The sequence below is a fragment of the Echeneis naucrates genome, chromosome 4 (genome assembly GCF_900963305.1).
Source record: "Echeneis naucrates chromosome 4, fEcheNa1.1, whole genome shotgun sequence".
NCBI lineage: Eukaryota > Metazoa > Chordata > Actinopteri > Carangiformes > Echeneidae > Echeneis > Echeneis naucrates.
This window is the reverse complement of record NC_042514.1, coordinates 1,343,700-1,357,262: the sequence shown is the minus strand read 5'-3', so window position 1 is coordinate 1,357,262 and position 13,563 is coordinate 1,343,700. Positions and strand designations below refer to the sequence as shown.

Here is a 13,563-nt window from a genome sequence, read left to right as displayed (position 1 = left end):
CTCGAGCAGAAATAAAAAGGGGTCCGTTTCATCATCCTCACAGGACACTAACAGGGAAACATATACTAGGAACAAGGTACATGCACACAAAATTATTTCAGTATGTATTGATCTGAATACTCATACAGTTATAAAGATGGAAACTACAAAATAATGAATTTACAGTGAGGCAACAACACAGAAAACAATGTTAAAATAAGAAAAGATTTAACATCCCAAGTACAGTGCAGGCCATTGTCCAGCCATTAATGTGTACTTATCTTTTCAGAGCCCCAAAAGAGATGAGCCGGACCCCGCCTGAGTCGTACCTGAGGTCATGTACCTGATTCACTGTGCTCTGTACAGCAAATTAGCCTATTTCAGGTGTGTTTTATTATTTATTGGATATGAGAATGAACCCATTTGGGACAGCAGACCTTTTTCTAGTCGTTCATTTAATTATACTATCATCCCGCTGTTTTTTCAAATGAACTGCGCTGAATTCGTAAGCTGAACAAACCAATTCCTCTCCTCAGAACGCCCCCTCCTTCCCGCCTTGTCTGTACCTGCCGTTTGCTGCTGGATTAAAATGAGTGAATCCGATGAATAGAAAACAATGAATGCATTGTATGTGAGGTCAGAAGGGATTTCCTTTATCATCAGAAAATTCAATTTTTACTGAAAGAAAACCACCCAAAGCGTTCCACTGTTATATTTAAACACGCAGCGGTAAATCCTTAATAATGTTTCTGAAGATGCTTCCTTTGACTGCATCTGCCTCCCTGTTAATGGAGGTAATTACTAAAATGTTTTTATGGTGTGTTTATTGAGCTTCAGAGAGTCTAAAAGAAGAGCAGCAGTGGAACATACTCAAGTGATGAGCAGAAACAAACATGAATATCCATCTATAAGAGAAAAGTAGCAGATCTACTCATGGAATGGGAAGTAAAGGAAGTCTAAACACACTAAAATAATAATACATTTGTATAACATGCATTTTATAAATCAATTAACGCTTCAAAAATAGGGCTCAAAATTATCTATTGGATTTACAAAATGCAGTAAAAGCACAGAAATCACTCAATATGATCATATAAGAGATTTATGGTATTAAAATACATTTATGACTGGAGATATTTCAGATTTGCAGGAAAGGGACATAAAACCTCAAGGTTTTATTGTGTCTGCACCGTGTGTGAGAAACCTGCCCCATAAAATATTACCCACGTTACCCTTCTGTTATGCAGCCATTCAGACCAATTGCCAGACTTTACAGCTCTTATATGAGTTTGTGTTTTCTCCCAAGGTGGTTTAACTTTGTTCGCTGCCCTTTGGTGCTTTAACTTTTAATGGATTTAACAGATATGGACTTTGTGAAGCTCACAGTGTGGAGCGCTGGTGCCGCTCTGGTACATTTAGCAACTTTCCCGTTGGAGGACTCTTTTCATTTGAGTCTGACAGGTCTTATCATTATTGTCCATTCTGTCTCCTCTCTCCTGTCAGGGCTTTGTGACTACTGTTCAGTGGTCACACCAACTATTTGAGGTGTTTGTGTTGCTTTTGTGTTTTAGAGTGTAAATGTAGCTCGGAGCTTTAATAGTTGCAGATAACCATTAACACCACATCATGGACTCCCACAGTTAATTGGCTTCTCTAGCTGTGTCAGGTTTTTCACTGACCCGTTCACAAGAAAGAGTCATTTTAATCAACATAAAAAAACTTTTTAAAGTTGTGTTCTTCAACCTAATTAACTTAATTATCTAAATGATGTTTTATTTCATGCCTTTCATTTCAGAAACTCTGCCATATAAGTACAGACATGCAACAAAATAATCAGTATTGTAAAGCTGCTGAAATAGCTCAAAATAATCTGAAAACCTTCCATTCTCAAAGACTCTCTTCATCTGTTCAGCTTCTTCCTCTGGGTCTGATGAACATGAACATGCATCTGATTTGTGAGACTCGCGGACTTCCTGTGATCGTCCTTTGGTCCCTGCAGGTCACAGTGTGATGGCAGGATGTGGTGTTTGTACGACACTTTGTGTTGATTAAAGCTCATTGCTGTAAACGTTTCACCTCAGGCTCCATCTCCAGCTGCTTCAAGTCCAGTTTGGGGAAAAAGAAGTGAACTCTCCAGAACAACCGAGTCGTATCGTATGAAAAGACCTCAGCTTGATGGTTTTAGTCTGAGATGATCCTCAGTCCACAGAAGGATGGATAATGGATGGGTAGATGTGGTGTAAAACCTTTACTTGCTCTCAAAACCTGCCCTGTGCAGAAATGGTTTCAGCTCCTTTTCCCCTGAGAGCCATCAGAAAACACTCAGTCACTGAGAGGGACCAAATCCACAGAGATATAAAAACCCAGACAGAGAAGACGCATTTAAGTGCACATGGAAAGTTCTTTTTTATCATTTTTGAAAACATTTACAACGATTTGAGACAAAAGAAAAAAAAAAGTTACAAACAGAATTGACCTGCAGTTTGCGTCCATTTTCAAAATGTTACATAAATAAAACTCATATTTATAAATATCTCTTTTTTATAAACATATAAATAGTTTTTTTAAACATAAATACATTTATGCAGGGGGAGGATGAAGTACATGAATGTACAGCAGCAGCAACAATATACAGCTTTTGCAGTTTGTAGTTTTTACACCTTTGCCTGCCATTTTGTCGTATGCATCCATTGACCATTTTCTAAAGTATACATGTATGTATATATACCTGCTTATGTCTTATGTATATGTGGTGTTATATATATATATATATATATATATATACACACATATATACATGTGTGTGTGTGTGTGTGTATATATATATATATATATATACATACACACACACATATATATTGGAGCGTTGTCGTCTCAGTCCTTGTTTATGCTGGTCATGGTGACTTTCGTACCGAAAATCTGTCCCTTGATGAGTTTTTTCTTTTTTCCTCTCCTCAGTTGAGGACAACTTTGTGGTGTCCAAACCAATCGTCCAGAGATCTGGGGAGAGACATGAGGACAAGGAGGAGGAGGAAGGTTAGACGGAGCCTTCAGAGAAAACACAATAAACACATCATCTTCTCCTCAGATCACTCTGGGAATCTCCACATGGACTCGTTGGTTTTCTGCTCTGTGACTCTTCGCTCGACCGTTTCACCTCTGACAAACTATGATACGCTCCACGGGGAGGAATGATCCGACTCAACAGAGGAAAAACACACATACTCATTAACATTAGTCACAACATCACACTCCCCCATCAGGAACTCACGGCTGGCCACGACCGCAACAAAAGGCCTCAAGCCTGAGCACTAATTGTGCACCACCTATGGCTTCCTCATTACTCCACTCACAGCCGCAGACTGTTTGCTGCTCTCTGCAAAGTCAGAGAGCGGATTTCCCAGAAAGGTCACGGCCCACCGCAGGGTGCTGCTTCCTTCCTCCGTCTCTCCCTGTCCTCTCCTTCCTTAATCCCAAGATATCCCTTTTCTCTCCACAGAGCAGATGCTGCCACTCATGATGATCCACGTTAATACAACAGTTAACTTCCTAAACACACTGTTTGCTGCTTCCCAAACAACAGTTAACATCAGGCTAAGTGGGACTGTCCTGCTGTCCTGAAAACCAACCAAATCATCTCAGTCCAGTATTGTGATGAGGAGGAGTCAGGCGGCTGTGGTTCATGACATTTGACTTTGAATGACTCACCTGACAGTCATCACTGTCCGAAACCAAGAAAAACTGGAATTTTGCTTGAACGTGTTTTCCTTCTTGCTTGTTGTCTCTTTCCCTCCCTTCCTTCCTCCTTTCCTTCCCTCCCTCTTTCCTCTGCATCTTTACATCGAGAAGTTACAGACCTTTGATGGCACAGAAAGCAGCTCGCTTTCTTTTTCTCTCACTGTAGTCCTTTTCAGGCTGCAGATAATTTTTTTATTTTTTATTTTGGCTGTATCATTCTTCCTTCTGTTCCACCTTTCCTTTGCACCATCCTTCTCTCCCCTCCATCCATTTCCTCACACCCTGTCTTCCTTTAGTTTCACTCCCCTGTCTCTGTTTGTGTATCCGACTGTCAGGCTCCAGCTGTAAGTGAAGGACACTCACCTTCCCGGCGGCCTAGCAGCCCATTCCGCTGATGGTTCCTATCCTGTCCATCTTGTGCCCGAAGCAGCCACTCCGCGGCGTGGAGCCCCCTTTCTTGTTGCCCGTTTTGTGTTTCCTGGGCACGGACTGGTCGTTGAGGAGACGAGCCCACATCCCTTTGGCTCGGGTGTCCACGCGTAAATCCCTCAGTAACCGTATCCGAGAGCGCACAGCATCCAGCCGCCTCTCCTTCTCCTCCGACTCCAGAAACTCCGCCAGCTCCTCCCCCAGCAAACTTCTAAGAGACTGGAACAGAGATAAAGAAAGAACCGTCTCCCTCAGGCAAAAGAGATATGATGGAAATACACGTTTGGTGCATGTTTGAGCAGAACAATGACGTCGGATTTTGACTAAACGTCTATTTAGCGCGCAATTAAACATTTCCAATCACGCTTGCGCTGGCCAGGAAGGAAACCAGATTTCTTTGTGTTTATTTCTGCTTCTTCACGGCCGAGACGGACAGGGTAGTTGTTTAGGTCAGAGAAAACAATAAAAAACAATGAACACGATTCAAACTACAAAGAAAAAAAAGAAGTTTGATTTTTATTCATCAGCTCTGATGATTGTCAGGTTTCAGAGATGAGCCACAGAGGACAGGTGCCTGAATCCGACTCCTGTGCTTCCATTGGCCCTGACCTAATCAGTGAAATTATTATCATCATCATCATTATTATTATCATTATCAATATTGTTGTTGCTGGTGGTGTTTCTGTGCCATTCAATTGGTTCCATGGGAGAATTACGCACAGGACGTTGAGCTCTCGGGGTTAAAATTGGAAAACAACTGGAAAAGATTGAACGTGGACATCTTCATCCTGGAAGGTCTTTTCTTATAAAAGCAACAGAGCTTTTTAATTCTTTAGTGTCTTTGGATTCGTGTCACCTAATCTCAATTTGAGCTAAAGATCTAGACCTGACATGATGCTGGAGAGCAGAAACCAGGGCGGTGCTGATGTCTACACATGCTGTGTCTTCAGGAGTAAAATGTTCTTTAGAAAATGTCTTGGAAGTGTAAGATTCGGAGAGTGAAGAAAATGCTGGGCATGACTGAAATTATGAAACATGACGCGTAAAACAAACAGTCCCGGGCGGCTGAACCACAGAACAGCTGTTCATCCCTGACGCAGCTTCAGCTCCCATCAGCCTTCACTTCTCCGCCATAAGAATAAGTTCTTACCTTCTGCTGTGCCTGAGATAAAGGTTTTGCCCCCATCTTCACAGAAAGCAGGGTGACCATAAGTCCACACGCCACCAAGTACGACAAGTTCATTTTGACCAAGCGTGGGTGAGTTCGGGAAGAGATTCCTCTGCGCTCGGCGGGATCAGCAGCCAGTCAGCTGTTAAACAGTCCGTGCTTTACTCCAAAGCTCCTCAAGTGCTTCTCTAACTCTGTATGAGTCCTCAGCGCTTTATAGCCAGCCCATGGTGATGTCATGACAACCTGCGTAATGGTCCTCCTTCCGCGCCAACTGCCTGTTTTCTCTACCTGCCTCTGCGCGCGTCATGCCAGGGATTAATTGGATGATACAAGCTCCGGTCAGCGGGGCTTTGGGGGGAAACCAGATACGAGCTGCGAGCTATCAAAAATCCAAATGTTTTTCTCTTTCTTTGGACTTTTTAGACACAGCAGCTGAAATCAAAGGTGCTTTCAAAGGCTGCGCGTTAAGAGCCGAGGAGCGACTTTGGCAGATGAATGACTTCTAAGAAACCAGGTCACACATTTCGCTGCTGCAGGGAGACTGACGTGTTGACCTGATGGAGCTGTACAAAGCTGGAATAAAGACACCCACTTAGCTTTCAGTGAAGCTCAAAGGATCCACTGATCTTCGTCTTCATGTCTGGAAAAGGGATGATTTTTTGCTTTTTCCTCCAGAATTAGGCAAAAACTCCACACAGACCGAATGAGTGGACCACAAATCAATCAGTGTCATTTCGTTTTCATGCAATCTCACAAATAGAAATTCGGGTGAAGCTTCTCCTGCACCACATTGACCCATCTGTGCGCAAAGGGATGAGTGGAAAACTGACTTGGTGACACGTGTCAGTGTGGTGCATTCACAGCCAGCTGAATTAGTGCCCCCCCCACCATTCAGACACAATCATTAATGAGTCTGAGTGTGGGGGTGGCACTGGTTCAGATTGACATTGAGACATTGAGACCTGCTTCATGGCTCCACTCAGCTGATGATGGTTGAGTCCAGGCAACCGGCTGACCAGTCAAAGTAATCCCAAACAGATCATACAAACAGATCATATTGTCTGATAACAATATCAGACCAGAATATTTAGGAATCCACGTTTTACTCTTTGTGGAATAATCTTTCAAACAATATATATATATATATATATATAATATATAAATATAAAAAGATTATATCACTGTATAAGACTGTATCACTTTTCAAGTTAAATGAAGCGTTTCAGAAAATCCCTAATAAAGAGGTCCAGTCCAGAAGAACCTTAAAGGCTGCAGTGTAATTATATTACACTATGTCAAAACAGGTTGCAGCTGATATAATTATTTGACTGGTGTGGTGTTTGACACCTTACTGAGGATCCACTGAGTGTGTAACGGGAATGATCTAGAGACTTTAATGTGAAACAAAAGTAGTTTTTTTTTTTTTTTTATTCTGTGTGGAATGATTGTGTGCAGTCGTCAGGTTCCTCCAAGAGCAGAGCTACACTGTTAGATCTCAGGCAGCACCGTCTGTTTTGGAACACAGAGTGGCAGTATTTGCTGTGCCGAAAAGTGAATACCCCATCAGGCCGTCGTCCATGTTTACTGGATCGATACCATCCAGAGGAGAAGTGTGTGTCTGTGTGGAGCAGAGCAGGATCTGTGCGATGGGATAAAAACAAAAGTCAATAACTCTACAGTGAATTCTTACTGTGCAACAAAGGTGGAGTTTATATGACATTGCCCTTCATGTTGGCACTTCATAATGAAGTCATGCATTGCTCTTTGTCTTTGGTCGCACATCAGGGAATGACTGTGACAAACAAAGAGTATAAAGCTGCTTCACAACTGACAAATGTTGACACTGTAAATCCAGCAAAAAGGCATCCATCCATCCTTCATTGTGCTGCAGCCAATCACAGCTGACGTTAGCGGGAGGACAGAAACACAGATACAGAGCACAAAGGGTCGCCTGTAACTTGGAAGAACTTATTTTTCAATCCATTGGAGGGTTCAGCCTGGACGGGTGACTTATTTTTCAAGGGGCGGACATCTCGAGACATTGGACAGTGGATAGTTTAGAATCACCAGGTAACCCAGAGTGCATGAGGCCACAGTGTCCACTGAGGACAGAGCTAACCACCTCCCTAGATCCAGAGAATCCAGAGTCCCTCAAACTGACTTCAGTGCAGGGTCAGAGAGGGAGTTACATCCTGGACACGTCCTCAGTCTGATCTGGTATACAGGGACACATTCGGGCACCTTAGAGTCCAAAGCTGACCTGATGCACGTGTCTCAGGACTGGGGAGGGAAGCTGGGGAGGAACTCAGGGAAATGCCAAAAACATCATGCCGCATTAACCACTGCACCACTGTCACAAAAACTAAAGCCGCAAGAGCCAAAAGTCAGACTTGGATTCAGGTTGAGGCATAGCAGATCCTACAGCGTCGATAAGTGGGATCTGTAAGGTCTTTATTTTGGTGGTAGGAATCTAATCCCGTTATTGTCTCGGCTGTTTTCTCGTCTGAGCTCTTCATCGTTGCGTTCCAGCCGTCGGTGTTTCTGCACTGCGGCTCCAAGACGTCACTCCTGATTGAACTGTTGTGCCGCCCTGCTTGTCTGAGCTCTCGGGGCTTGTGCTCGTTTCTTCTGCCTCTGCTTAGCCGCGGTGATTATCATTACCCAGCTCTTCTATTCATTCCTGTATGCCCAGGAATAAATAGAGGAATTGCTATGCAGAATTTTCCCAGGAAAGAGCAACCAGACACTACAACAACAGACTCAAAACCTCTCAAGAACTGGGAAATACTATTGTGTTATATCAGCCAGCAACAGCAGGAGGCTACGGAGCAAACCAGACTGATAGAGAAAGAATACAGAGTGTGAAGGAAATTTAAACCTCCAAAACTCCAAAAAAGGAGCAAATTGGAGCTGAATTTACTGATGATGACTGAACATGCACATTTTTTAAACCATTCATTTTCCTCTTTTAACAGTTTGACACAATCCAGAACTCCATCCTCAGGATGACGTGGTCATTTTGACCATCAGCGGGCATTACAATTTCCTTCTTCTTCTCTCTTCTTGATCTGAAGATGTCACTTCTTTTGATTTGACCTTTACGGCTCTTACTTTGAGAAAAGTGGAATCAGTGTGTGAATACTGGAGTCACCTTTGACTATCAGGCCAAATGTGAAACGTTGTTTGTCTCTTCATGCGAAATCGACAAGAAGCGATTCCATGAAAAGTCACAAAGAGGACAGTGATTTCTCAAAAATAAAAAATAAGATAGATAAACAAGAGAACAATGAAATCAGCAACGTTGGGAAATAAAGTGCATGGATAAATGGAATATGTGCAGAAGTTGATGTGATAACAAAATCAGCAGGTAGAAGAGCGAGTGAGGGCCAGGTGAACTGAGTCAGCTGACTCTGCCCGTCCAATCATTAGACCCGACCTTGTCCGACCTGTGAAGCAGGGACAGAGATGTCAAACTGTATCCATATATTAGTTTATTCAGCTCTTTGAAGAGTCCGGCGTCTTTCCAACGAATGAACAAACCGGGAACTGAAGCTGTGACATCACCTGTCCGTCTGTGATGACAACGTGCTGAAAATGGACAGAATATCAGCCTCCACATGAGACGCCTGTAAATCTGATGCACTTACTGACACTCGCCCAGAGTGTGCAGGCCCATGAAAAAATTCTGATACGTTCAAGTGCAAGTTTCCAGACCTGGGCTTGCCCTGTCATCAAGATTGTGTCCAAAAACAACAGACTTGGTGCTCTTTTGCAGCTTTTTGTGGCAGCGGGGTGCCGCAACGCCAGCTATCGTCAGAAGAGATGCTTTTGTTTCCCATACTTAAGACGAGAGGAAGTCTCATTGAGCTCTTTATATGAACTAATTGAGGGTTTGCCCCTTTCAGCAACTGGGACTGGAAAATCCCACTCACACTCTGAGGTACCTGTAATGAGTGGGAGCTGAGGATGCTGGGGCTCATGGGAGCGCCGCTTCACATGTCAACCAAGCTGGTGAACTCTGTCGACTTTGTGTCCGCGACAAACATTTTTCTCTGACTGCTAATTCCTTTATTTTGAATTTTAACGAGGAAGTGGCACATTCTTCCTTAATGCCGCAAGTGTTGTGTCACAAGTTTGTCTTTTTTTGTATAGTTTAACAATGTTACACGCTTTTCCCGATGACATCACACGGGTTAGTGAGAGCACCTATTTTCTCCATCCTTTTGTTCCCTCCCTTTTCTCACTCTGCCTTCGCCGCAAAGTCTTATCCACTTAATTTTCAATGGCTCTTGTAGCTTTCATGTGGCTAAAAAAAAAGAACAAATGAAGCAAGTTGACTGGTTTGCATCAGGACATCATACAAAGCAGCAGAGCGGCCATGTGTTTGCAGTAGCCTTTGCAGTGAGTGTCTATGGGAGGATTGAGTGTCTTGGTTCCTCCTCTGGGGTTTTCGTAAGACAAACTACAAGGCTGTTATGGTCCTATAAATAACGGTTTTATTGCGAGGGGAATTTTAATGCTTTTTACATAAGTGCTCTGAAGGCTTTCGCATCTGCCAATAACAGGCTTACCTTCGGTGGAGAGCGACCGTTAGTCAGGACTCGTGTACACACTCGCCAGGATCATCACTGAACTTTACCCCGGAAGTTCTGTCAGCTCTGACCTCTTCATTTTAAGTTTTGTGGCCAATTTATTTAGGTGGCAGATTTAACGAGCCATGAAATTTAACTGGAATGAGAATATTTGACTTACATATAAGAAAACTAGCAGGATTTCTCAAGAGTAAAACTGGTTTGTGAGTAGAGTTCAATTTCCATTTTATTTCCATAATGATAGATTTTTTTTTATTTCTGAATCATTTTTCATTTTAAACACAGTGACAGATTTCTTCAGTTTCAGTGCTAGCTGTAAACTAACACATAGAATGTTTCTCGTATTTAACTAATTTGTTGGTCATTAAAAATGCATCTAGGAATAAATATAAATAGCCTTAAATAAATCTAAACTGCAGCCATGATTTAGTGAAATCAGTGCTCTAAATTCAGCTTGCTGTGCAGTTTCCTGAGCAGTGAAGAAGAATTGATATGTGACAAAGACTGTGACATCATCATTTATGTTCGTCCAATCGCTGTTTTCAGGATTGGAGTTCAAATATCAGATGAATCCCCGTTATAAAACCAGTATACGTCACACTGTATGTGTTTTTGAAGCACGTGAGGATCAAGTCATGCAGGTGCAACAGAGTGACGGATAACTTTCTCCTCAGAGCGTCAGAATTTTGTTGTTTTGTTCAGCTCTCTGTCATGCATTGAGCCAAAGACAAAGGACGAGGAGACCACAAGTAGAATATCATACGAACAATAATGTTTTATTGCCCAGTCCAAAACATGCACTTGCATTTTTTTTACGTATTTTTTTACTTTATTGTAATTCCATAACCAAAATGTAGTGAGAGGATTTCTGAGGAGACACTGAAATGACTGAGAAGTGGAAAAAGTTGAGTCATCTCCAGAAACATCTCATGACATTTCATGATATCATTAAATCACAGCCGAGATTCCAAGCATCAAAAAACGGTGGCATGGACACAGATGACTCTTCTCTGATGAGATTTCAGTTTAAACAACGCTGCACTATGTGTGAACACACGTCACTGCCGTTTGTATATTGAACAGAAAAGCTCCACAGATTGTTTCCCGTGTGTAATTTATTGCTCTCTTGGCATATTGTCTCAGCTGGAAAACCATTCCAATGAACATATGAAAGACGCTCTTAGGTCAGGAGCTATTTCTGTACATATTTTGTTTTCTGGACCACAAGAGATGCTGTCTGGTTCTTACTTCGCTGGGTTTTTGTTGAGCAGTTGAAACGGCTGTAATGGCACGTACACAATTTGCCATCATCACTAAATATTGAGCCAATGAAATCGATGTGGCAGCTTGTTTCTCCTGCTGGCTTCATTTTAGCAGATAACAACAATCATCATAGTAATTATCTGAATTTTAAAATCACCCTCTTTGTTATTGATGCGACCGTCAGAGCCGTTATTATGGAGAGTACACCCTCTGAGGGGCATTTATTCCAGTGTTCACAGCACTGCCACACATACTTGGTGGCAGAGATGTTTTTCTAAGCCACTCTCACACTGGTGTGTCACTTGTGTTTCTCAAGCCATGTGGAAAAATGCGTGTTTGGGGTTTGGGTGGCACAAGCTGCGACAAAACCACATGGAAACAGGACATTTCATCGCAGATATATAATCTTGGCTCAAGGCTCCAAATAATTTGCTCAACTGTAAATGAAGTGTCCTCTTTGCTTGAGGAACGCTGCAGCACAAACACACTGTAACACACTGTTTCCCTTATTATATTTTTTATTAGAAGACAGTGTTTCCCCAATATCTAATTTATGAGTAATTACTTATAAAAGTTGCAGTGAGTCATGAGGATGTAAAATATGTCATTTATGGTTTTGCAAGTTTTAATAGTCATTTTCAGGACTTGACAAAATCCAACCTGCTGCTGTAAGTGAATCACGCAATTATTCTGAAACACCACCTTTATTGACTGATACGAAGCGAGTGTTGCCTGATATCAAACTGTTTACGTGGGTCATCTTTAAATGTTCAAATGATGTGAATTTTGACATTCGTTGCACATTGAATTTGTGTAAATCAAATCCAGAGAGACACAGATGATACAATTACTTGACTAACGTCGGCTGTCAAACTGCATGCGTGTTTGGGAGGGATGTAACCTGACATCAGCTGAACTTTAAATACAAAGCTGGGGACGCTTCACGTGAGGTCACCGCTGTGCAGTGCTTGAGGGATGTGTGTCAGCGCGACCACAAAGGAAATTCAAAGGGAAGAAGTTTTAGGGCATCAAACTGAAACTCCTTACCAGCAGACACCTTGAAATGATTCATCAACCATTGTTTTTTACTGAATAATGACAAACACATGTTACAATTCATTCTTGTGCACCGATAAAGGAATTAAAATATAAGGATGGGTGTTCGAACTGAGCTCAGGCCCATTTCAGTCATACAATCAATGACCTTGAAGGCTCATTTGCTGAAACTTAGCTCCGCAGCTTAAAAGTGGAAATAAGAGTTTTACATCTCAGTGGACAGAGACAGAGCTTCAGGGCTGTAAAGTGAATCCAATGTTAAGATCCTTAAACCTCAGTTCGACCTACTGACCATTAGGGGGCAACTGGATTGGTGGTAAAAAGAAGTCTGAGAAACTACTCCTCAGCTCCAATATAGTTTCGGCTAGTTTCCAAAAGCCAAGATGGCCGACAGACAAGTGACAACCTGGAGGTGTCAGAATGGCAGCTCTCAAACAGCAGGGTGGGGTCGCAGTGGGTTGACATTTGGAGCGTGCATGTAGTCACAGGTGCACCTGAGAGGGCTTTTATTGCCTGATCAATGATCTGTAAAGATCTCATCCAGTTGTGAGAGTAACAAGAATCTTATCAGTTATTCCTCCCATTTAATCCTATTTACCATTTTGGAACTGTGACACAATGTTTTCGAAAACAGAGACAGAGCAAACAGCACAAGTTATTTTTTCCTCCATGAGTCTGAAACCCATCAATTAATTTACAAATTACAGAGACGTATAGAGATAATTTAGAGTTACGACAGGCACAGGGGGAAAATGCAAACTTGCCAAGGCCCAGAGTTCAAACCCAGAACCTTCTTGCTGTGAAGCAACAGCACAAACCATGTAGATTTTTCTGCCTTGTAAGACAAATACAGAACTGGAACTGTTCCTCTTTTAGAAACTGAAATAAGAGAGTTTGGCACTTTTGCAAGTTAGCTCTGCCGTCTTTGACTGGAAATAAAAAACCATATTAACTCAAATCTGAGCTAGTCCAAGAGCTACAGGTTTAATTATTTTAGCTGACCTACTCTGAATGAAGACACTTTTTTTGCACAATTTTGCACCTGCTCAAGCTACAAATGGAGAGTCCTGTGCTCTTAACTCTCAGATAATATACATTTGTGCTGTGTGTTTGAGTAAAAAAGTGTGGTGGACATATTTATATCCTGGAGGAACTGTATTATTTCATAAATAAAGCATCTGTATATCATCAGTTCCGTTTTGGAGATGCACACTTTTAGGCTTTACCTCCACTATCAGATATCATATATGCTGAAAATTGTGTAAAAATGTTCCTTGTTAACTTTTAACTTCTGAGGCTACATTCACTGCACAGTTGTTAAAACAGAAGAGTTAA

General features: G+C 42.0%; 1 protein-coding gene across 1 annotated transcript; it reads right to left on the bottom strand.

Annotated features, from left to right (window-relative positions):
* Nucleotides 1-2,460: 2,460 nt before the first annotated feature.
* On the bottom strand, nucleotides 2,461-5,446 carry nppc (natriuretic peptide C). Its single transcript, XM_029500710.1, has 3 exons — nucleotides 5,297-5,446; nucleotides 4,081-4,365; nucleotides 2,461-2,979 (listed from the first exon to the last, which is right to left on the bottom strand). Exons 1-2 carry the CDS (start codon nucleotides 5,387-5,389, stop codon nucleotides 4,093-4,095), a joined length of 366 nt encoding a protein of 121 aa, XP_029356570.1. The 5' UTR covers nucleotides 5,390-5,446; the 3' UTR covers nucleotides 2,461-2,979; nucleotides 4,081-4,092.
* Nucleotides 5,447-13,563: the final 8,117 nt, after the last annotated feature.